Source organism: Camelus ferus, chromosome 5, assembly GCF_009834535.1.
Source record: "Camelus ferus isolate YT-003-E chromosome 5, BCGSAC_Cfer_1.0, whole genome shotgun sequence".
In the NCBI taxonomy this organism is placed as follows: domain Eukaryota; kingdom Metazoa; phylum Chordata; class Mammalia; order Artiodactyla; family Camelidae; genus Camelus; species Camelus ferus.
The window spans coordinates 10,124,490-10,151,226 of record NC_045700.1 but is presented as its reverse complement, the minus strand read 5'-3'; the positions used below and the strand labels follow the sequence as shown (position 1 = coordinate 10,151,226).

The 26,737-nt window shown below is 34.9% G+C and overlaps 1 protein-coding gene across 4 annotated transcripts in view; it reads left to right on the top strand.

The window, feature by feature from the left end:
• Positions 1-26,737, top strand: part of PTPN4 (protein tyrosine phosphatase non-receptor type 4) — a 152,297-nt gene that overhangs the window by 107,165 nt on the left and 18,395 nt on the right. For all 4 annotated transcript variants that reach the window (XR_004319755.1, XM_032479295.1, XM_032479296.1 and 1 more), the window contains 8 exons: positions 8,854-9,013; positions 12,360-12,443; positions 12,537-12,593; positions 17,310-17,466; positions 20,664-20,830; positions 21,644-21,734; positions 21,819-21,880; positions 25,296-25,442. Coding sequence is in view for 3 of the 4 variants with exons in the window: in XM_032479295.1 (XP_032335186.1) it covers positions 8,854-9,013; positions 12,360-12,443; positions 12,537-12,593; positions 17,310-17,466; positions 20,664-20,830; positions 21,644-21,734; positions 21,819-21,880; positions 25,296-25,442 (925 nt within the window). In the remaining variant the exon portion in view is untranslated. The remainder of the gene's footprint in view (positions 1-8,853; positions 9,014-12,359; positions 12,444-12,536; positions 12,594-17,309; positions 17,467-20,663; positions 20,831-21,643; positions 21,735-21,818; positions 21,881-25,295; positions 25,443-26,737) is intronic.

Below are 26,737 nucleotides of genomic sequence, written 5' to 3'. Positions count from 1 at the left end.
CCCCACCCCACAAAATCGCTGTTACTATTTTGTTGACTCTGTATATTCTTAAACTTTTAATGCATACAGACACATATTTCTGCAGATAAATGTGTCACTGTGGCCAGGCAGTAAAGTGATGAAAGGTGGAGTTTTCTTAATATTTTTCAGGAACCATAAGAATGAATAGAAGGTGTTGGGAAAAATAAGTAGCAAGGGAGAAACTAAGTAAGATGACCATCACACTGAAAATAAGTTATAGAAAGTATATATGCATCATTTCTAAAATTCACTCATATCTCATATTATATACTGATGCATAAACTAAATTTCATAATTCAGTATTTAAACCCTATCAGTTTAATGCACAACATGCTTACCCTCACATTAATATGCAATATCTTGATTTATTAGTTTATATAATACAGTTAGTTCAAATGCAAGTAAAAATACAGTGCAAGAATTAGAAAAAAGTAAAATATAAAATTCATAGATAGGTAAGACTAGTCATTAATTGTTGAGAAGGGGGTTAAGATACATTGAGTGGGATCAAGGTTAACGAAAGGGTGAGTCTGAGCATGACAGATGGATGGAAGAGCAGATGGAGAGATCAGCATAGCAGTTGTATGTGCTCCAGGAAAATGTGCCCAGATATATAAGAACCATTGTCCTCAGTGTAAGGCCAACCAAGGAAGACTGACTAAGCCATTAAGACAAGTGGAAGTTTAATCTTGGTAACTCACATCTTGGTAAAACCTTTTGATTGTGTGTATACATTACAAAGACTAGAGGAATAAGAAAAATATATACTGCACAGTGACACCTGTGGAGAAAGAGTGCACAGGAGATAGGATTAATGAAAATTTAGTATTTTATTACTTTAAAATTATAATTCTAAACTTTTAAATTTTTAATAATAAGCATTTATTACCTTTAAAACTATGAAACTTTAAAAAGTACAGTAATTAAGGACATGATTGAAATATTAACTGGTTAAATTTTAAAATGACATACTTTCAGCACATAAAAATAAACCATGTAGAGGAGTCTCAAAAGTCTATCTTATTACAGAACAAAACAGTATAACTCACACAAAGTAACTTATGGGGCCCAACCAAATTATCTTAATCAATTTTTTGAAGGGCCTTTTTCATAAACACACATACACATATGCATACACGTACAATTAAGTCTTTCCTTGTGTAAATTTTAGAGATTCACAAACCCAAAAAATCACTTACCTCCTTAAAATACCTTTGTTCTACTTTCCTGACCTGAAGTGAAGAAGCAAGTTTGGAATAGATTGGAACCACACAGTGTTTTTGCTTCCCCTGCGCAGTCCACAAGAATTTCAAATACTCAGGGCTTTCTCTTTGAACATGTATTTTATGAAGGTTACATGTTTGTATTCAGTTTTGAATCTATAACACTGAAATTCAGCCAGTTCTAACCTTAGAAATAGAGTTCCGAAAAGAAAAGCTGAATGGTAAGCTAAGTAACTTACATTAGTTGCTTATACTCAGCTTTTTCATAAATTATCTCTCTGTTCTATGCAAGAGAATGCAATAAAACAGGAAAGATGTAATCCCCACTTTATAGATGAGAAAGCCACATTTATAGCATTTGTCCCAATTTACAGCACTAAAACCCAGGGATTCTTACCTGAGCCAGTCAGAAGAACTATCCTGGACAAGGCTTTGTTGAATTTTTTTTTTTTTTCAATTTGGAGGAAATCTTTTTCAACTTAGAATTCATAGATTTTATCTTTGCATTGGCCCAATCAGAATTCAAACAGTATGTTAGATTAAGCACAGAGCATTTCAACATAGTACACTGAAATAGATGTCAAGCCATCTCACTAATTCCCTATTTTTCTGAGTGGGTGCAGGGGCTTTAAGGTGAAACCTGAGTCCTGACTTCCATCACTGGGTAAGGTTGCCTCCTTCACAAGAAGAAAACACTATTAACTCGCAGGTGTGTTTATTGTGGAAACAAATAGGAGATTGTTTTTACTACTTAGAATAAAGTTACCATTTATAGGCAGCAGTAATTGAAGCTACATCCTACCATTTCCTTCCTTTCTTTCAGTGTTTCACAGAAAATTAGACTGTTTTTAGTTTGTGATTTTTCTGAGATAGACATTAGCCCTAAATTAATTTAAAAATACTTAACAGATTTTTTAAAAAAATAAATCCACACCACATTGCCAGTATGTAACAGGGAAGCTTAGATATTTGTACAAAATAGTTGCAAAGCATGTGAATGGAATGGATAAAAGTTTTTTTTAAATTGTGGTGCAGATTGCTAAAGGCTGAACAGAGAAGTGTTTTGACTGCAGGATAAGCTGCTTTCACTGCTGTTGTTGAAGCATTCATGAGGAAATGTGAAGCTGACTGAACTGAAATAAGTGGGGAAAATTTTTGCCCCTCTGGCTTAATTGACAGTTTTAACAACTCTTTTGCTGCTATGTTATAATATATTACTCTGTTGACAGCAAAGTACAGTTAAATGTAACATTTTCATTATTTGCTCTTCACTTAACATTTTCCAAAATGTCAAGGTTTAAGATAAACTAATTACTTGTGAAAAACCCCGATGTGAAAGTTGGGCATTGGAACACCTTTAGAATTATATTCCTGTCTCTCCTTTCTCTTTTCTTAACATCCAAAAGTTAACACAGGTAGTAATTTTTCCACAAAAAATTTTATGTGGGTAAAATTTGAACAGTGTATGTTTCAAATCCTGGTTCCCACCCATTCCCCTTTGGATCATTTTAGACAAATTATTGATTTTAAATATGTTAAAATCATTCAGTTAGCAATATGTCAGCAATTAAGGTAAATATGGATATTATTTAGAGCCCTGATCTCTACTGATCTTGCATTCTGTTCATTTTAAATATGTTATTTCTATTAGACTTTATTAAAATATAATGGTATTACCCTTACAACCAAAAAGAAATTGAAAAAATAGTCATGTTTAGCATATGCTCTGATAAGTTCTGTTGAAACCTCGGATACTGGCAGATGGAAGTGTTGCTTAGCTTTTGTCTATTTTATAAATTGGCTTCTGAGAAGCATTTCATTTGAAGAAAAGAGTCCACTGCTACAAGTTTAGAAACTCCTATTTAAAATAACTTTCCTCCTGCTTTTTGCAGTTATTTTCTTTGAGGTGCAACTAAACTTAGTGTTTAGAGCGCAAGCTCTGGATTCAGACTGGGTTTAAAACTTGGTTCCACCACTTCTAATTATGTGACCTTGGGTGAGTTATTTTATCTCTATAAGCCTTAATTTCCTTACTTGTAAAAACAGGATGATAATATCTACCTTATAAGACTGCTGCGAACATTTAATGAGGTGCTTAGTTTGGCAGAGAAAAAGTGCTTGGTAGATATTAACTATAATAGTTGTATTACATCTATCAGTTAATTTGGGGCGATGTGTACTAGCAGCTTTTAAGTATATTGTCAACCATCTGTCTGCATGTCTCAAGTATGGATATCTGGTTGAACACAATTCTCCAAATTCTCAACTTTATCCTTAGTTGTGATTAGTCCCTAATCATAAGAGACTCTATGCAGACTTTATAATCCCCAAATGTTAAATCCATTTCCCCGAGCTATTCTTTTCTAGACTGACCCATTCCAGTCCTTGAGTCACCATATCCTTGTCCGTATCTCATCAATTCCTTTTGCTTGGTCCTCAAAACTTTGCCTTCCCTCTGCCATTCTGAGCTACTGGCACTGATAACTTCACCAGCAGGCTCAGCTTAACCCAATTCCCATACCAATCTTGATCAAGTCTAGCAATATCTCATGGAGCCATGAAAATACTAGGCTGATCTTGGACAAGGAAATAAATGAACCAATGAGGGTGTGGATGTATGGAGTGTCAAGCCGTGGGACCTCAGAGGATACACACCATATTAGATGCTGTACTTGTGGCAGCAAGACTAATTGCAGGTCCGTGGGCTGCTATCGCTGCAGAATACTTACCTGCCTTCTGTCTCTGGCAGAAGTCTGCATTACTTGCATTTGGGAGCTAAGATTGGAGACTTAGAGTTTGGTTGAAACCAGGAATCTCAGGTCTGGGACTCTGGTTCTGGAATAGATTCCTACTGATAAAATAATATGACATTTTCAGTTCTGTTCTTACATTAATCATATCCCTGGGAGTTTACATGCACTTTAATTGCCTTGAGCATCAATTAATAATCAGTCTGAAATGGTATTTATTTTGAAATACTCTGAATGTCACTATAAATTAGCAGAAGTATCAAGAAGTCTGAATTTTGAACCAGAATTTTATCTGTATCTTACAGAAGTATAGTAGGGGTTAATGCCCAGTGAAGACTTGGATGACACTAATGATTGTATTTGAATAAGACATGGGCTCCTGGTCTGTATCTTAGAAAATAAGAGTTTTAGAAGGAGCCATCATTCCTGGCAAGAATATGACTTTTGTTTGTTTTCTAGTTGTAAAATTAGAGTAAACTTTATATTTATATGAAAGGTATATTGGTACAGTTGAACCTTTAGCATTTTTCTAAGTTTACAGTTTTCAGGGTTTATCTTGCTCATTTTTCTTTTGTATGAGTAATTACAATGACCTCTTTGGGATTATATTTTCTATACTTTCCCTGTGGCAGATTTTTTCCAGCTCCTGCGTTTAAAGCCCCTTAAATCACCTCCCACTTAGAAGATTCCAGCCATAGCCTTGATCCCTACTTTTTTCTTTGGTTCTTATTTCCTTAGTCCTGTCTAACCACCTGACAGTAAATGCTGGTCTTCTCTTTAAGTTGTAGGTCCCTTCTTTCAGGCCCAACTGTTAATTTTAATGGGGCTGTGTTCCACTGTGCTGCCTGGTGGTTCTTCACAAGTGTGTGATGTCTCTTCATTCTGTTTTACTTGGCAGTTTTTGTTTGTTAGTTGTTTTTGTTTTGGCCTAGAAATAGTACCTTTTTTTTAAGAACTGGCCTATTTCATTATTTTAAATGAATTATCATTTCAAACTATAATGCATGGTTTACCTATGAAAGTCATCTTCCTAGATAATTGTTTAAGTAATAGATTGACTGCATATGATACCTCTACATTAGATATGAACAAGGGAGTTGTTATGATAAATTGAGTATGTCTTTAAAATGTAATTGATAACTTTTGCCCAAAATAAGAATTGTAGGGGTCTGTGTTGAAATCCTTGATTACTTTTATAGACTGTGTTTAGATAGATGGAAAGCGAGAGGAAGAGAGAGAGACAGAAAAAAAGTGAGAGGAAGAAAGAAAGTGAGAGGAAGAAAGACATAAGAAAGAAAGTGAGAGAATGAGTGTTTGGTTATTGAAGTTGGAAGCATAGAAAGGGGAGATTGTAACTGGGATTACTGGGAGAATACATAGTTTGTGAAAGCTCCCCAAACCAACCTTAATCCTCTGAGGTAATCAGGTATCTGGAGAGCCTGTCCACCACTCTCCATGAAGTTACTTTAACAAGAAAGTTACATAAAACAATGAGAGAAGGTGGGTAGCCCCTGTCCTGAAATCCAAAATTATACTGTCCTTTTCTCTGTTGCATTTTGGCTAATCCTCTCAGTCTGCACTCCATTCTCTTCACTTTTTCTTTAGAATTTGGCTTGAATCCCAACCCGAGCCTGTATGCTTGGATTCTCTTCCTTTCTGTGTCTTCTGTGGACTTTGAATGATTAAAAGAGAGCTTATATTCAGATGCCCACTGGTGTCTGGCAAGTAACACTGGATGGGATTTATGTGGACTGGAATGCCTGTTGCCCCCTCTAAAGGCAGCAGCTACCACTTTGCGTTGTCCAGTTGTTGACAGCTTGTAATGCAGTTCCATTCTTTCCTGAGCTTCCAGATTTTTCATTCTGGAAATCCAGATTTGTATGTAATTTTTAAAATGTAGTCAATTAACTCAGCATTTTCAATGAACAGGCCAAATGTATGTTGGCTACAATTGGCCCACAAGCCATCAATTTGCACCACTGTTCTAGGACAATGATTTCTAATGAGAAGTACATAATAAAAATCACTTCTGGAGCTTTGTGGCTGTAACTGCCTAATCTGTAACCCCAGAAATGCAGAGTCAACAGTCTAGCAAAATGTCCCATAATGTCAGTTCTGTGAGTACTATCACCCTCTTGTTACTGAGCATTGCCACTCTTAGGCCCATGCCCACCAGGTTTGGCTCTCTTCAGTATTGCAATGCACATCAGGCTTGAGTTTGTCCCTCTTGTACATTTTGCCACTATATTTAGACTGTTAGCTGAACCAAGAATAAAGAAAGTTGCTCTGACTCTGTTCCCGCCGGATCTCAACCTTATACTCTTCCCCACAGATCTGTAGTTTTGAGACTAAGTGCTTCCCAGATGTGATAGTTGTATGCAAAACTAGAAAAAAGCTTCTGTGCACTTGGCTTAAGTGGTTGCACTTAGCCCCAAGTAAGGAATGAGACCTGTTGGTTGATACATGTGGAGTCCTGCTTTTTACAACTTTCGTATCTTTGAGGCTCTTCCAAGGGTTGCCATCTTTATCTGTCCTAATCCCTTACAACAGGCCATGGTTGAAGTACAAGTCTCTATTCTAATCTGTAGAAACTTTTTACTGGACCAGCAGCACTTGAATGTGTTGGATTAGAGACTTGGGCTCTTGGCTGATGAAATTAGCAGAATAAAAACTAGTATGTTTGGGACCTGGAATCCCTGGCCATCAAGGTAGACCTCAGAGAAGCTTTTGCTGAAAAGGAGAAGTATGCTCTGTGATGGAATCCTTATAGAATTATCAGAATTTAAAGCATTTTGTGCCCTGAAGACTAATATGCAGAAAGCTAGGCTAGTGGGCATTATTATTTACCCACTTATTTAGTGATTATGTTCTATACCAGATTAGAAAATTTGAGATTTTTTATTTTCTCTTATGAGAAACCTCACTAAAAGACCATGTGCTTAGCCCACTCATTATTAATCCTGTCTGACTTCCTGGGCACTAATCAAATTTTTAGCATTGATACCCATATCTACCAGGTTTCTAGCAGCAAGTCTCTAAATAAGTTCACAGTTTCTCTACCTAGGGAGAGTATATGTTTCGAAGAGCCACTCTGGCAGTAATCTCTGTATTAGTTATCCTGGGCTAAATTATGCTGCAGTAGCAAATTACCCCTACTTACAGTGACTACAACAGCAAAGGTTATTTCTTTCTTACATTATATGTACATCGTGGATCTGCTGCGACTGTACTCCATATCATGGTCGTTCTAGGACCCAGATTGACTGCGGCCTCTGTTCGAGCCATTGCTAGCCTCATGGCTGAGGAAAAAGAGAAATATAAAGCTTTCTTTCTACTCATGTACACCAGAAATAATTGATGCATTGTAAAAACTGACTATACTTCAATTAAAAAAAAAAGTTACTACTCACATTTCATTGGCCAGACCAAGTCATGTGGCCAAGCCTGGTGTCAAATCATGGAGGTGTGGAGAGTAATTTTTGAACAATAGTAAGATCTAATACAGTTCTACTCCCTCCAGCCTTTCTAGCTTGTATCTTAGGCATCTGTTGTCAGTCAACAAAAATAAGCAGAAACTGGGTGAAATCTGTGCCTGAGTACCACAGCAGCGGCCGTGGGTTGACACAGCAACTACCTCTCAACTCTGATCTGTCCTCCGGCAATGGAATAATAATTCTTTTATTTTCCCGAAGGACCCCCTGCCATTTCAGAGATAAATGGTAACCCCAGTGATGGTCAGTGCTGTTATCAAGAGCCATTTTCCCCTTGTCAGATCACTTAACCTCCACAGCTTCCTAGGGTACAAGTTGAACCACTGGTTCCCCCTTCTGGCCTTTGTGGAAAAGTCATTTAATACAGCTTCACACAAAATACATATACTGTGCTCATTCTTAAAAGCTACAATTTTTGCCTTGAAGTTTCCCCTATCATACCTAGCTCTTTTTATCAATTCCTGCTGCTACAAATTGAGGCTTATGCTCTCTAATGTTAATTGGATTTTTGCTTCCTCACCTTAAATCATATATTCCGATGTTGTCTCATCCAGTTTTGTCTCTTTAGTGACCTCAAGTACTCTTACTCGTTGTGTTCATCACTTTCGTGAATTGTGTTTTATTTCTAAATAAAATGGACCATCCACTTGAGTTCTTTTGATAGACTCAAGTATCTTATCTATGGAGCAGCTCAACTCTTAGTTCTGATTTCTCTGCCTGTCTTATTCCTTGGCTACCCATATGACCCCACTGAAAACCTTAAAGAAGGGTTTTTGGAAAGGTATGTGCATTGTTGTGATGATTAATAAATATCTTCTATTTTATGTAGAATATTTAAAGTATGTTTTATGTAGAACTGTTTATAGATTTGATAAATAGGAAATTAGATTTATTACTTAAACTTCAAAGTTAAGAAAGATTTCATGAAACAATGACACTTGCAAGTAAATATGGTATTTAAACCTTATCTCTTACATATACATTGTAAATATCTGAGTGGCTTGACCCTAGCTCTCTTTTTTTTGTTTAATTGTGGTATAGTCAGTTTACAATGTTACGTCAATTTCTGGTGGTCAGCACAATGCTTCAGTCATACATGAATATACATTTATTCATTTTCATATTCTTTTTCACTGTAAGCTACTACAAGATATCGAATATAGTTCCCTGTGCTGTACAGTATAAACTTGTTTATCTATTTTATATATACCAATCACTATCTGCAAATCTTGAACTTCCAGTTTATCCCTTCTCACCCTCTTTCCCCTGATAACCATAAGTTTGTTTTCTATGGACTCTAGCTCTTAAAATAATAATTCTGTAAGACAACTTCCAAAATATTCATTATTTTTCTTTTTTCCTATATAGATCACAAGAGACCCCTGGAGATGGGCAGCCTCCAGCTTTACCACCCAAACAATCAAAGAAAAACAGTTGGAACCAAATTCATTATTCACATTCTCAACAAGATCTGGAAAACCATATTAATGAAACATTTGATGTCCCATCTTCCCCTGAAAAATCTACTGTAAGTAGCTTCTTCAATTACTCTCACATTTCTTTGAAATTTTTAAATTGTAAATGTAATTTCTTCTGTATCATATCTTGTTTTATCTGTAAATTATATTACAATACTTTCTCTTTTTCATCATATGTTTGCTTATGAATTGTGCCACCATGTAATCCAATTGTCAAATTCCCTTTTAGCATCATTTATAAAGCATTCATTGCTCTAGAAGTTAATTTTTGACAAAATTGTTGTCAGCCTTGCATAACAGACATTTCCAGGACAAATGCTAATAATCCATTAAATACCATTAATTTTATTATGCAATTCACCTACTGCAGAGACTTTTATCATTTTCATCAACCTTTTGAAATTGAGTACAGGTCTTTAGAATATATAATCACTCTGTTCCTCAAAATAGATTTGTGAATTATTTTGGTACTTTTTACGAAACAAAATGGTAAATTATAGAATCCATGATTTAAGAATTTTCATTGCTTCCTCAAGTAGATGAAAATAAAACAAAGGTGAGATCGTCAGTAAATTTTAAGGATATGCTGTGTTCATGAAGAAGTATAAGGATAGACAGAAACAGGGGTGTACTTCAGGAAACTTAAAGGGACATCAAGGCTAAAATAATATGCATGAAGAGGAGATTCCACGGTAAGTGTTGGTGGTGCCACAAGTTTCTGCTGGCCATTGCACTCTTAGCCATCTTGTTTTTTACCTATAGCCGTCCCACATTACCTGAAGTTGAAAAGTGAGAGGCAGCCACTCTGTTCTTCCATACTTATTGCCCCATCACCACAGACACATCCAGAAGAGATCAAAATCCTTACCGAAAATGAATTAGTGCTACTTGTGTGATGATTGTGTCATTCGTTCACTGATTCATAGTTACTGGGTCTCTCTCTGGGCTACGTTCTTAGGCAGGTAGTGGGAGTACAAAGACAAATAAGACATGGTCCCTGCTGTTAAATAATCTACAATCTGGTTTGTTTTTTTTTCATTCATGCAAAAATTACTTATTGAGTACCTACTATGTGCCGTGCATTGTTATAGGCTCTGGGAATTTAACAGAATAGAATAGAAAAAAATTTTTAAACTCTGCCTTAATGGAACTTACATTCTGGGGATAAGAGTGAGACAAATAGTAAACAAAGTAAATAATTTAAATATATAGCATATTAGATAGTATAAATGCTAGGGAGGAAAATAAAGCAAAAGAGGGCTAGGGAATTTTGAGAGTAGCGTGTTACAGTTTTAGATAGAGTGAGCCAGGGGTGAATTTAGTGATAAGCCATGTAGATAGCTGGTGGAAGAGCCGGTAAGCTGAGGGTGCGAAGTCAGGATTATTACTGATGTGGTCAGGGAACACCAGGGAAGTCAGTGTGGCCAGAGCAAAAGAAGCCAATAAGAAGGAGACAGGTGCAGGAGAGGGCCAGATCCTAAAAGCCTCATCTTAAAAAGATTTTGTTTTTTAACCCTGAGTGAGATTGGAAGCAAATGGACATATCTGAGGAGAGAAGTAATATGATGTTACTTAAGTTTTAATGTAATGGTATTACTCTGACTATTATGTTGAAAGCAGACTGAAAGCAGGGTAGAAGTAGAGACACTGGATGTGAAGTATTGCACTATTCCAAGAATCCATGGTAATTTGGACCGAGATGATAACCTTGGAAGGAATAAGACTTGGCTGATTTCTGGATGTGGTTTTAGGGTAGAGCTGATGTAATATGCTGATGGATTGGATGTAGAGCACTAGAGGAAGAGGGAAGTCAAGGATAATAGCAAGGTTTTTGGCCTGAACAACTAAAAGGAAGAGGTTACCGCTTGCTGAGATGTGACAGGCTATAGGTAGAACGGGTGTGGGCTCAGTTTGGGACACGTTGATATGTCTATTAGAAATACACTTGGAGACAGGATTCTGGAGTTGAAGGGAGAAGTCCAAGCTCAAGTTGTAATATAGAGAATTCATGGCATGTAGCCAGTGTTTAAAACAGGAAGAAATCACCAAAGAAGTACATTATGTGCAGATATCTAAATAAGAGGTTCTAGGAATTGAGCCTTCAGTCCTCCAAATTGTAAACATGAAGGAGATGAAAGAAACCAGCAAAGGAAACTGAGAAAATGCAGACAAAAAGGTAGAAAAAAATTAGTCAATTGGCTGATGAGAAGAAAGTTACAGAGAATAACCAACCATGTCAAATGCTACTAGTAAGTCAAGGAAGGTGAGGACTGAGAACTGAATGCTGGATTTAGCAATGTGAAAATCTCTGCTGGAGTGCTGGGGATGAAAGCCTGACTAGGAGGATGGGTTTAGAGACAGTAGAGACAGCTAATGTGGACAGCTCTTTCAGGAAGTTTAGCAGCAAGAGGAAGGGAAGGAATGGGGCAGTAGCTGGATAGAGAAGTGGGGTCCAAAGAGAGTTGGGTTTTTTTTTAATGGGAGAAATAAGACTGCTTCTTAGAAGGATGGGGGAAATGGATAATGCATGGGAGTAGAGAATTGCTTTGTAGTATCATTGAGTGTGGCACATGGCATGGGAACTAGAGCAAGTAAGAAGATAGTGTAAGTTCTATAATTAGAAGTGATTATAGGGAATTCACAAGTATATAAAAATAACTAATTCAGCTGTGGAGTTAAGGGAAGACATCCCAGCAGTGATCATCTCTGACCTGTGTCTTGAAGGATGAGTAAGAATTAGTCAGATACTTACCCTTAAAGAGCAGGCATACAACATGTTAAGTGAAAGAAGCCTGCAACAAATGACCGTGTATTATATAATTCCATATATGTGAAATGTCCAAAATAGTCGGATATATAGAGAAAGAAAATAGAATCATGGCTGACTAGGCGTTGGGGACTAGGGGACAAGGGGGTAGGGAATGACTGCTAATGGATACAGGGGGTTTGGTGGGGGCAATGAAAACGTTCTAAAATTAAAGTAGTGATATTCGTACATCTCTCTGACTATAGTAGAAATTACTGAATTGTATACTTTGAATGGATGAAGTGTGCAGTATGTGAATTATGTCTCAATAAAGCTGTTTTTAAAAAGCAGAGAAAAAAAAAAGCAGAGGAAGTAACATGAATGCACATAATACTTTTGAGTATTTGCCATGCACAAAGCTTTCAGCCAGGCTCTAGAGATACTCTGATTAATTAGTTAATAAAGCCCCTGTTGCTCTTGGCACTTATAGTCTAGCCTGTGGTGGTAAGAAGGCATGAGAGAAGTTTAAATTATGATTCTTTGTATACTTTGGATAATATCAACACACAGAAAGGATGCTTCATGTATATCTGAAGGATAGAGTATAAATGAAGAAAATTACAAGTTACATTTATTTTTGTCTTTTAAAGCCTAATGGTGGTATTCCACATGATAATCTTGTTCTAATAAGAATGAAACCTGATGAAAATGGAAGATTTGGATTCAATGTAAAGGTAATTTAGAATTTATATTGTATTCAATTTTTGAATTCAGATGTTTCTATTTTGGTAATATTTGACTAATATTTGATTTGCTCTGTTTTTCAGGGAGGATATGATCAGAAGATGCCTGTGATCGTGTCCCGAGTAGCTCCAGGAACACCTGTGAGTTATATAAATCTTGCAAGTGAATCCTATTTTCTAGAATACATACTTATTTATATTAGTTTAAATAAAGGAATAAAATTAATCATTTATTTTAATTTGTCAAGTATCACATGTTGTTGGCTGACTCTCTTAAATTGCTGGGAAGTTAGTTTTTATTTATTTCCTGCCTATAAGAGTTTTTAAAATCCTTGTTTTTACAAAGAACCTATTTATGACTTTCAATGTTTCTAAAATATTAATAGATTCTTTCAAAATAACCCCTTTAAACAGCAAAATGTAGACAGAGGTGTAGTTTTTGTTTGCTTGCTTTTTTTGTTCGTGTGTTTTTTCATTTAGAATTGTTTACCTACATTCTATTGTCTAGTTTCTGTTTAAAATACTTATTTTAAACTCTTTATTATGAACATTCTAAACAAAAGGAAAAATACTGTATGTGCCCTTTATGATGAACCCCTGCCGTATCCCATCATTCAGCATCAGCACCGTGAACTTTTTGCTTAGCATAAGGACAATTCTTAATAAATTTTGGGTGCATTATCTTTATTACTCCTATATATAGCAAATATTGCTTTCAAATTCCCATCTATGCCGTTGTCTACTCTGTTTAACTTCTTTTTTCTTACCTAAATGGTCTTTAGGGACTTTTTAGTCAGCACCCATTGTCATTTAACTCTCTTTCTGTCCTGGGAAATGTATGAACCAGCAGCCTGAGAGCAAGAGGCCAGTTATGGGTTTTTTGGTGCTCTGCAGCAACCTCAAAGTTGATTTGAAGATTATAGTAAAGATTGATAAAGGATATTATGATACATGGTTTTGGTTCTAGTTTTTAAGGACTTTGTTGATTGCACATATTGGGGTGCTCATGGAATACCCCTGGCTTAATCATAAATACAAAATTTATCATATAGCTGTAGAAATATCTCACAAAACCCCAGGACAGGAATGCAGTCAGACTTCTAGAAAGAACTTTAAAAGTCATCAGGATTCTATTTTTCATCTCTATTTCTTTTTATATGAATGTTCCATTCTTCTCTCTCAATATAAACCAATCTGTACACTTAAGTCAGCTTCATCTCTCAAGCTACTCCAGATAAAATATGTTTTAAATGAAAAGTGTACTTAGTAGCAGCTTCAAGCCACGTCTTGTAACATTACCACCTCAGATATACTCTACCTTCAAATATGATTGTGATTCCAAAATCTCTATTAAACAGAAATTGTATAGCTACCACTATTCTGCTCCTCAGTCCATGTGGTAGGGCATGACTATTAGTAACTTCTAGATTATATGCATTACCATCTCAGCAACCCAGAGTCATTAAAAATTACACACTCCTGGGAAGTAAAAACCCTTCATAGATCCAGCTTGGGCCAGAGGTCCTCTTTTAAACAAATCACTTATTATTGGAGGTGACAAGTCAGGGACATGATGTATAAAATAACTTTTGAACCTACTATGCATGTGAAAGATGGGAGAAATAGTCCGATTATTATTGTTCTGTACATATTGGAAATAATGTGTGTCTGCGGACTCCAAACAAGGAGATGAAAGATTGCTAAATTCTCGTCTATCAAATAGGAAGTTAGATAATGTTTAAAATAAAAACTAAAGAAAAACAAAATTGGAATGTTATTTAGAGATACTGAGGTAAATACAAAAGATGTAACTAAACTGTTGAAAGAAATTGCCTCAGGAAGGGGAGATGATAGGGAAGAACACAGATGGTGTCTTACCTTAATGATCTTCTAGACCTAGTCAGCTCTTTAAACTGTGTGATGTATGACTTTGCCAAAAACAGACATTTTAACTAAAACTGTTTTCTTAATTAAATATATGTCTTTTCACCTGACATTTCCACTTTTAGGAATTGCCCCTAATGGAGTAGTTGGAATAAAGGATACACAAAAATGTTCATTGTAGTATTGTTGTAAAAGTTAAAAATTGGAGGGAAAGTCAAAATGTATTTCATTAGAGTTGGTGAAATAAATTATGCATTACTTTTCAGCTATTGAAATGATGATGTAGCTTTATGTAAGTATGGAAATATGTTCATAAGATGGTATTATGAAAAATGCATATTTTATGATTGATATATTTACTCAGCCATAAAAATGAAATCTTGCCATTTGCAGCAACACAGATGGACTTAGAGATTATCATACAGAGTGAAGTAAGACAGACAGAGAAAGACATATTATATGATATCACTTATATGTGGAATCTAAAAATAATAGAAATGAATTTATTTATAAAACAGAAACAGACTCAGAGACTATGGTTACCAACGGAGTAAGGGGGAATAAATTGGGAGTATAGGATTAACAGATACACACCACACTATATAAAATCAATAAACTACAGGGATTTACTGTACAGCACAGGGAACTATATTCAATATCTTATAATAACCTATAATGGAAAAGAATCTTAAGATTTATATATATATATATAAATATGCATAATTGAATCACTTTGCTGTACACCTTAAAAACACCTTAACAATATTGTAAATCACCTATATATGTCAATAAAAAAAACAAGAAAATGTATATTATAATTCCATGTATATTTTTGTCTGTTTTTTTTTAAATGTGAGTTATATACATTTTAAAAGTCTGGAAACCTGCTAAAAATGTTAGCCATGTTTCATCTGGGTAATGGAATTACTGGTATTTATCACTTTCTTCCTTGTTCCTTTTTTTAATTGTCTGAATCATGACAGTGAGCATGCATTGCTCTTATAATTAGAAAAGGTAATAAACATTTTTTAATTTGTATGCCAGTTGTAATAGTCATAAAAGAAATACTGGTTTTTCTGAGCGGTGAATGTGGATAGTTTTCAATTAAGTAAGGGATGTTCAGGGAACATTCTATAGACAGGTTGATTTCCAAACAGAATTTTATGACTAAATTTTCTTTTTAGGCTATATAGATTACTATATTGGTAATTTTTCCTTTCTGCCACATAGAACTATGTTCTATAAATAGTAGCTGAACTTAGCACAAATTAAATAAATAGAAATTTATAATTTTTATATTATTTTATTAACTTAGAGGTCATAACAGTCTTCTAGTTAGAAACCTTATTTTAGGTGACTAGGGGGAAAAGACAGTGTTTCAAATATTTTAATGTCATTTTTTTATATTGGACACTTTCTAAAGTGGATAAAATAATCCCCAAGGTCATGTTTTTCTTCCTATCTTTTGTCACTACAAGAAGTAAGAAGAAACTAGAGAGAATGGTCTGAACCTTGAATTTGAATTTTCCAGATTTTAATGCTTCACACTGAATTATCTCATTTTCTAAATTTCACAACTCTATAAAATGATTAGAACAGATACCGGTTCAATTTTCAGAATTTCAGGTGTCTAAGATCACAATTTTATAAGCAAAAGAGGAAGAACTTGGTTCCTAGACCAGTTCTTTTTCCACTAATGACAATACCTTGGATTTTGCTGTCTTTGTGTTTATAATAAACTTAGTTGTGCTTTCATTTTTTAAGCCTTCACCACAGCCCTTTTTTGTAAGGGCCAACCCCATCATTTCCTTTGCATTCTGACCCATCATCCATCAAACTTTTCTCCCGTAGGTTCTCATTGCTGTGTTTCTGGAACATGCTGTCCGTATTTCTGTGTATCTCTTTTACCTTATTTACTTGTTTGTTTTCGCAATAAAATACAGGCAGTCCTCACATTGCACAGTAGTGCTGGGCTGTAAAAATAGCTATGCAAGCTGAACCCGTGCAAAGCCAGCTTGATAGTTAGTGGGGAGAATTGTTTCCATGACCTTTAAATTTTTTATCAAAACATTAAAATTTCTTATGTTTTCTCTTATAAATATGTAAATATATAAGGAAATGAAAAATCAGTAAAACTAATATTGATTTAGTATCCTGTAATTCAAAATGCTAGAAGCATTGAGAATTTAGTGTTTTATTTCTTTGTGAAAACTTATCACAGGTAATTTCTGAACAGTGCTTGTCTCCTTCTTGTCTTATAACTTAAAAATTTGAATTTCACTTCCAGCACTGTCCCTTTTTGTTTCTTTGCTGCATTTTTAACTTTTCTGGCCAATCACCTCTTTAGATTATCCATTTTCACTGGATAATCTAAAGTGACTGGACTTACCACTGGGAGACAAGGGAGCAATAGTACATGCTTTGCTGTCTCTACATAAACTGTAACAGATGCACAATGACAGATCAGCAGTAGACTTTGAAACAAGTGATGTGGTTGGTCACTGATCATGATGCATATTTATTGTCTATGCAGTGATTTTCAGACTGATGGGCTAGCAACAGATTTTTTACATTATGTAATTATTCACAATTAGTATGTTGTGGTAGCTGAAATTTGAACCATGTTGTTAGGAGACTGGTGTTATTTAACTGAACTGTGGTAACTGAAATTTGTGAGCATCTGCAGAGTGCAAAGCAAGGACTGGCTTTACCTATGCCCCTTGAGATCATTAGTCTTTCTGTATGTCTATATAATAGGACATCAGGGGAAAGTTGTCAATGAAGAAGAAAAAAATAATGTCTTCATGGAAAAGCAAGATTTCTACTTCTGTTTTTTTAATGGGTGAATGAATGGATAGATACTTTTCTATATGCAGTTTTAGTTCTGCTGTACAGTCTATATAAATGAATTTCTGTGCCTTACTTCCAGAGAGCCATGTGCACATGTGAAACCTTATTTACATTAAATTGCAGGCTGACCTCTGTGTCCCTCGATTAAATGAAGGGGACCAAGTTGTACTGATCAATGGTCAGGACATTACAGAACATACCCATGATCAGGTTGTCCTGTTTATTAAAGCTAGCTGTGAGAGACATTCTGGGGAACTCGTACTTCTAGTTCGACCTAATGGTAAGTACTCTATGTAACACTAGATATTTTTCATAACTCATTAATATTTATTACTAGACAACGCAGCCAGAGTGGGCTTTTTAAAACATATGTCATGTCAGTTTCTTGTTTAAAGCATAGCATACTGGCTTCCATATATACTTGGAGTAAAATAAAAATTCTTGGCTGCCTTGCCTACCACTCAGCCTTCCTCACTCTCCTGTCATTTGTGCTGGCTTTCTTGATGTTCTTTCTGCCTAAAATACTCATCTTAATTTTTGTATGACTTATAACTTCATTCAGGTCCCTGCTCAGATGTCATCCTCAGAAAGCTCACTCCTGACTTCTATAGCTAAAATGGCCTCCCTCTCCCCCAGCTGCTCCAGAAGTAGTAGCAGGTACTCAGTGTACACTTTCTGAATGAATGAGTAAAGTTTGAATTCTGTTCCACTTTTGGAAAACTCTATAACGAGCTATAGTTAAGTTTCCACTTAGAACCTCAAGAATATCCTTGCAATGTGGAGCACTCAATGGCTCCTGAAGCAGTTCATTCCCCCTTTGGATAGCTTGAGCTATTAATTGACCTAAAAATCCATCTTCCTTCAATTCTATTCCCAAATCTATCACTTTGTGCTGTGCAGAATAAATTTAATGCAGAATAAGTTCAATCTCTCATCAGTTTTTAGAAGGGATTTATCAGAAACTGTCTCCTTTGTCTAGTTCAGCAATCCTGGATCCTTCAGCCAGTGTTCATTCTGGCATTGTTCCAAGTTCCCTCAACACTCTACCATTCTTCTCTGAGAAGAAATTCTTATATGCCTATACCTCCTAGCATTAGACATATTCTTCTAGTTTTGTTCTGAACAATTTACTGCTAAGCAAAGTTAGCCACAAGAGTAATTATTGGTTAATGCCGTGTTGCCAGTTGTTGACGGTATACCATAGGGAGGAAAAATGTAATTAGAACTCTACCTATTCCCCCCACACACCCATTTTGCCTCTTGGGTACAAACAGACATTTTCATTTTATCTTCTCTACAGGCATACCTTAGAGATATTGCAGGTTCCCTTCCAGGCTGCCACAATAAAATGAATATCACAATAAAGCGAGCCACATGAATTTTTTTGGTTTCCCAATTCATCTAAAAGTTATGTTTATACTATTCTGTAGTCTATTAAGTGTGCAATAAATAGCATTATGTCTAAAAAAACGATGTAGATACTTTAATTTAAAAAGTTTATTGTCAAAGAATGCTAACCATCATCTAAGCCTTCAGTGAGTCATCTTTTGCAATAGTAACATCAAAGATCATTGATCATGGGTCACCATAACAAAATAATAATGAAAAAGTTAGAACTATTACAAGGATTATCAAAATATGGCACAGAGACACAAAGTGAGCAGATCCTGTTGGAAAAATGGTATCAGTAGACTTGCTCAATTCAAGGTTACCATAAACCTTCAATTTGTGAAAAACACTGTATCTGAGAAACACAGTCAAATGAGGTATGCCTATGCTTTGTGCTTTTCTGCATTCATGATCTAGAATTGGCTTTCTAGGAAAAAAAAAGACTTCAATAGACCATTCTATTTTAACTTTTAAAGGAATGTATTCATTTAGATCTGATAGTTAGGTGGTGATTCATTTTTAGGCATTTTTCTGTCACATAAAGCAACTTAAATTTCATACTAAGAATAATCTGTCAATTGGGTTTTTCTGTTTTCTTATAATAGTAATAGCTAATAGTTATTAAATGTTTTCCATACACATGATCTCTTTTATATATTCTCATTTAATCTGTATAGCCATCCAATGAGATAGACGAAGTAGACCCACTCTATAATTAAAGACATTTAGGCACCGAGACATTCAGTTATCTGCTCACAAATTCATGACTAGTACAGAGGCAGAATATGAACAAAAGTCTATATAATGGAAAAAGCATGGCCTTTTTGCAATTTCAATCACCCCATTCATATTTCAAATTATGAGAGGAACCCACCTAGGGCCTACTTTTTTAGCAAAAGATCTTTCTAATATTGTTTTATCACCAAAACCTCGATCAGGACCTGTATTCACTTTCAGTGTGGGTCTGTCATGTCCATTTTCTTAAAATGATGTATAATCAAAATTTAAAGTTACGTTTGCCAAAAATAGCAGAAAAACAAAGAGCTTGTTTTTCCTGGTCTTTTCCCCTTTAAATTTTATTTCTCCTTAGACAAAATGCATTTACACCTTTTTGTCTTTTCATTCTTCTTAATCTATTCTTCTGTAAAGTGCATACATATCTGAGCAAGAATGAAGCCTCTTAAATAAGGACAAAAGCTTGACTCCATCCTTTAGGGGGATCTACTCTGCTTCAGCTTTGCCCTTCCCCATGGGGGTCAGGATTTTGCAGGACCAAGGGGGCATGCCGGGCCATCACCTGTGACCTCCCCTTCCTTTCTAGACCACTTTTTTCAACCCTCAGTTCTCTGACCAAGTAACTCTGATCCCATTTCCTGGGCCTGTATGGCCATTTTTCCCAGGTTCATTCTCCTAAGGGTTGATCAGGGGTATAGGCCAACAGGGTAACTCAGAGGAAGCAATTTCCAGAGGGGTGTAGAACAAGCTTACAGATGGCCTGGGATGTTCATGGGTAAGTTTATAGGCCCCCATGTTAAAGAGTGGAACTATGGGTGGGAAAAGAAGTAAGGTGGGCTACTGGCAACAGCGTGGGGTCTGGCTCTCCTCATACTACCATGGCCATGAATTCTGGCCTAGAATTCTCATTTGAAATCTGTCCCCCCGCGTTGTTTTGTAGATATGTCAAGGAAAGAGAATAGGACATGTTTTGTTTATCACACTTCAGTTTATTTGTAATTTTTCATGTCTAGACATAGTACCGGTGTATAGGCCTCTGTTTGTACTCTTGCCCTTAGTCCCACAGATTAAGGGCAAATCTGTTCAGAGCTGCTTTTTGGCAGCTTCTCTTTTTCTTAATGTCTCTTTAATTTACATTTTCAGTAGCATGCACAAGAACCTTTCTTTCCCCAAAGGTACTTCAACTCCACAACCACTCTCAGCCCATAAACGGTGGCCCCAGACTCAGATCTGATGAATTATGAATAAATGAATTATTTTTCCCAACATGAAATTAAATAATATCTGATAAATTCCTTTTGCTAATTCATGTTTCCTTGAGGCTCTTTTGGTTTTGGTTTTTGGTTTTTTTAGCTGTATATGATGTAGTGGAAGAAAAGCTAGAAAATGAGCCAGACTTCCAGTACATTCCTGAGAAAGCCCCACTAGATAGTGTCCACCAGGATGACCATTCCCTGCGAGAGTCAATGATCCAGCTAGCTGAGGGGCTAATCACTGGAACAGTACTGACACAGTTTGATGTAAGTAACATTGTATGGAAAAGATGTTTGCTCATATTTTCTGATTAATTTCATGGCTTCTTAACTGCATAATCTACTATAATCTGTAAACTATATCAGCTATAATTTGTAAACTAAAATGTTATTCTGAGAAATATTTGGCATAAAAAGAGTTCTAAAATGCAAAGTTTTAAAAATTGCTTCCAAAATACTAGCCATGGTTTCATAACTAGATGTCTGTTTACGAGAGAGGGATAAGGAGATTTTATAGGTATGTCATCAAACTACATTTTTTCTGTAATTAAATAACTGTTGGAGATGAAGATAGGCTACTATAGACTTAAAAATCTCGAGTGAAAGAAAATAATTTTTGTGCCTTCTCATATTTAATCCTTCTCTAAGTTTTGTCAGTGTAGTTAACCATCATTAAATATTTGTTGCTCTGAAGCATATGTTATAGATAAGTGACCGAAAAATATTTGTGACTATCAAATATTTAGGGTATATCCATGTTACTTTTAAACATCTCTATAAACTAAATGAAAGCTAGATGTTTTTTGCAGATTTACTATTCAAAACGTCAGATAATTTTGCTGCAAGCAAAATTGTTTTTATTTGTTTAACCGTTTTTCAAAATATATACAATTCATGTTAGAAATTGTGCAGAATTAAGCTTTGCAAATCTGGTTCAGTACTCTGCTAACCTAAGGCACATCACTGTATAGAGGAGGTATTCTAAGGAAAAAACCTGTTTCTTGATAGTATAGAAACAAGTCTGAAAAACAAAACAAACTCTTGATGGCTTTCTGGACTCGTCTTGTACTTTTTTTTTAGCAACTGTATCGGAAAAAACCTGGAATGACAATGTCTTGTGCCAAATTACCTCAGAACATTTCCAAAAATAGATACAGAGATATTTCGCCTTGTAAGTATCTACCCTCTCTGTATGTTAAGCTTAATCTTTTTAACATATCTTTATTAAAACATTCTTTCTTTTAAATTTTTTCAGATGATGCTACACGGGTCATTTTAAAGGGTGATGAAGACTATATAAATGCAAATTATATAAATGTAAGTTGTTTTTAAATTATGCCTTTGTCATTTGGAATAAGAGGCTGCTATAAACTTTGAGGTTTATTCCTTTTTGTTTAAAAACCTCTAAGAGAATTCTAAAACTTCCAGGTATTGAAAAATTTATAAAATTACTACTTAAAGAAATACTTTTGGTACTGTTATGTTAATGTACACATAAATCACTGGAATAGAGTAGTCCAGAAATAGACTGAAGTAAATACTAGAATTTTGTTTATGGCACAGATAGTCTTTTAAATCATTGACAGTGAGACAGACTATTTGAGGAGTGGTTTAGGTCAACTGTCTAGAATACATCATTATAAGAAGGTGTTTCCCCCCTTCTGGGGGAAAAGAAGGATTACTGCTTACCTTTTTCTTCACTTCGTAATACAGAAAATTTAAAATATATAAAAATAGAGGAAAAGGTGAAATGAGACTTCATATATACATCACTCAGCTTCAACAATTGTGAGTTCATGGCCAGCTTTGTTTCACCTATACCCCTACCCATGCCCCAACACGTGCAGATTGTTTTGAAACAGATCCATACATCATGCTATCTATAAATACTTCACTCTTGATGTCAACATATATTCTAGACATATCAAAATATTAATGTGAAAAATAGAATCATGAAAAAACTTGGAGGAAATATGGGAGAATTATTTAAAGTCTCAGAGAAGAGGTTTTTCTAACTTGAGAAACATCTAAGCTATAAAGAAAAGATTGATGAGTTTGGCAGTATAAAAATTTTAATTTTGGAGATTCTTAAAAAGTGCTAAAATCAAATGACAAACCAAATTTTTAAAAATACTACAAAGGACTTATTTCTTCAATATACGAAGAGCTCTATAAGTGAATAAGAAAAATAAATACAGTGCTGTGAAAATAATAAAGGATATGCAAAGACAATTCATAGAAAAAGGAAAGCAAATGACATTTTTTGAAAAGTTTATGGCCATTTTCAAGCCTGTACAAAAGTGAGAGAATAGCATGAAGAGCTTCCCTTCAGAAACCTGTTGCCCAGCTCTAAATGGATAGTCTTGTTTCATCTAAACACTACCCCTGAATTATTTTTTAAGCTTAAATATATCTCTTTGTTTGGTTATAGATAGTCAGTTCTTGTTAATGGCAACAATTATAGTCTATAAAGTCTTCATGAACACAGAATTAGCAAATACTGAATCATCACTCCAAGGGGAAATGGAGGGTTATCTCACCTGAGCCTCTAATTGCATCATTTTGTCAGCTGATCAATACATAACCTTGTTTCTGTTTTAAGGAACTTACTTAATACACACTCACAGCCAACAGCACTATAATTCATGCCTGAAGGAAGCTTATCTAACATTATATATAATGCATAAGGCACATCATGGCCTTCTTGCACTTCGAAATACTACATAGCTCTTCATCACGACCCTTGGGGACAGTTTTAAACAGTGAAATCCCCAATAACAAGCCCCAAAACTAAAAAAACATGGTCCTAAATAGACCAAAAAAACACTTGTTTACAGTATTAGAGGAGAAACAAGAAAGCAGAAAGGCATCTTGGGCACATTCCTAGCTAATACTGTATGTCGGGTGACTCAAAATTTTTCATATCTTTGGACATGTCTGCAGATAACCACAAACACCCTGAAGTGTCTTGGGGTTACAAGTAAATCTTAGCAAGTAGGCAAATTTGCAAAATACAGAATACATGAATAATGAGGATCGACTGTTTTAGTATATACCTCTGATAAGGACTTTTTTTTTTTTAAAGCAAAGCTATAATACTATTATAACACTTAGAAAAATAACAGTAACAAACAGCTAAATGAATATGCTTAACTTAATTCACAAAAGGTACAAATCAAAACTGCAAGGAGTACCAGTTTTCACCTATTGGATTGAAATATCAAAAAGCTTGATAATACTGTATACAAGTCTATATCCTTTAGCTGAAGTCTTGGGTCAAATATACTTTGAGATTCAGAATTTTTTGGAGTTTTGAAAGGTTAATCAGTGCATGTAACATATTCATAATAAGTAATGTCCCCAGCAGGCTATGGGACATTAGGCTGTAATCAACATACTGGTACTCAGTAGCAAGCAAACTATGGATATCCCCACTAAGTGGAACTGAGAGACTATAAATAGTCTTATTTCAGGCCAGATATTGCTGTCAAATGAGTCCAGATTAGGTTAGGTGTACCAAAAACAAAAAAGTCAGTCTTACACTTCAAACTGAGAGTTTCAGAGTGTGGATAAAGATGAATATATTAAGGAATTTAGTGAGAAACAAGCATTCCTCATACATTATTGGTGGAAGTATAATGGAGAGTAATTTGGTCCTCTCTATTAAACTTTTAAAAGCACATACACTTTGATCCAGCATTCTCATTTCTTCCTCTTGCCCATAGAAATATATTTCTTCTTGTGTGCAAAAATGTTAAGATTTACAGAAGTATTCGGTGTAGCATTGCTTGTGGTAGCAGATAGGTTAGCAGCAACTTAAATGTTATATACATTATAGTATATTTATACAAGAGCCATTAAAAAGAATGAAATTTTATGTACTAATCTGACATGATCTCAAAGATAAAGTGGATAAAAGAAACACGATGCAAAACATTATATGCTGCCATTTATATTTTACAGAAAAAAGGAAGATAGCTTTGCATGTTCATTTGTGTGTTGTGTATGGAATATCTCTGAAAGGATGTATTAGAAACTAGAAAAAAGATTGCCCTCCTGGGCATAAACTGAAGGCTGGGATGGGAAGGAGACTTCTTTCCTCACCCTTTGGTGAGGAAAATCCTTCCAATTGCCATGTGCTTATGAAACCTTTTTTTTTTTTTTTTCAGTTCAGTCTTAAAAATATAATAGGATGATGACTCATCTTCCTCCAAAACTCGCAGTCTTACTTTCTGAAAATAATGAATTTAAAATATTTTTCTAACATATTTTCATGTTTTATATATATGATATATATAATTACGTATATATTACATTCTATATGTACACACATACATAATGTGAAAATCTAAACTAAAGCAAATGGCAGAATTTTTGCTCCTCACAAATTTTACTAATGAGCTGTTTAGAGACAAATAATTTTTATTTCTGTAACAAGTTTCTGCCTCTAAAACAGGATTCTCTGTAGAGCTGCTCTTAAAACCATGAGTGCTTTGGACAATGTTTAAATTCCTGTTTCCACTAATTGAAAGATAAACATGTATAACTGCTAGATGTTGCCAAGAAATTTCTTCCACAAATAAAATAAATTGCTGATAAAGGTTTCTTTCATTGACTTTGTAATTTATTGACATTGGTTGTATTTAGTTATTTACTAGATGATTTTTATATGATTAATCATAGTAAAAAGTAATAATGCAAAAGATTTTGTTTTGTGTCCTTTTCTTTTTAGATGGAAATTCCTTCTTCTAGAATTATAAATCAGTACATTGCTTGTCAAGGGCCATTACCACACACTTGTACAGATTTTTGGCAGATGACTTGGGAACAGGGCTCCTCCATGGTTGTAATGTTAACCACACAAGTTGAACGTGGCAGAGTAAGTCATACTTGAATCTTACACATTGCTTGGACTTTTTAAAATTACATTGCATATAGAGCTATAACTTTTAAACTTCCTTTCTTACGGCATCATGATTAAAATCATCATGGTTAAGTGCTTAAAACTGTGACTAACACGTAATAAATGTGTTACAATGTGATATAACTGTTAGCCATTATTATTGTTACTGTTTAAATGGATTAATGTATACTTTTTGATGAGAGATTTTTATCTAGACTATGTAAAGAACTCATACAACTTAACAATAAAATAACAAATACCACATTTAAAAATGGCAAAAGTATCTGAATACATGATTCTCCAAAGAAGATATTCAGATGGCCAACAAGGTTGTGAAAAGACGCTCGGCATCTTTAGTCGTCAGGGAAACGCAAATCAAAGCCACTGTGCAGTACTACTTCATATCTAGTAGGATGGCTAAAATAAAGATGACAGATAGTAACAAATGTTGGTGGTGCTGTGGAGAAAATGGAACCCTCCTATACTGCTGGTGGATTTGTAAAATGGTGCAGCCACTTTGGAAAACAGTCTGTCAGTTCCTGAAAAGGTTAGACATAGAGTTACTATAATCAGCAATTTCACTCCGAGGTATACCTAGGAGAATTAAAAACATAATGTCCACAGAAAAACTTGTACACAAACGTTTATAGCAGCATTATTTTTAATAGCCAAAAAGTGGAAACAACCCGGATGTACCAGATAAAATGTAGTATATTCATACAGTAGATTATTTTTTGGTGATAAAAAGGTATGAAAAAATGATACATGCTACCACATGGATGAACCTTGAAAACATTTTGCTACATGAACAAAGCCAGTAACCAAAGACTATGTGTTTTATGATTCCATTATATGTAATGTCCAAAATAGACAAATCCACAGGGGACAGAAAGTAGATTAGTGTTGCCTAGGTCTGGAGTGGAGGAAGCAAGGTGGCAGAGAGGAATACACAGTGATTACTAATGGGTATGGGGTTTCTTTTGGGAGTGATAGAAATGTTCTAAATGTGATTATGGTAATAGTTACACAGCTCTATGATTATACTAAAAGCAATTGAATAGTGTATTTTAAATGAGTAAATTGGATAGTATGTGAACTATATGTCAGTAAAACTTTTTTTAAAAATCCTAATTATGAAAATAAATGGGATTGCACTTGGCATTTTAATTGAAAATTCTTTCTCATTGTTAACTTAAATCTAAGAAATATCAAAATTAGTACACCATTTTGCCACCTGGTAATAATTACTTCAGGCAAGAATTAATCATGAA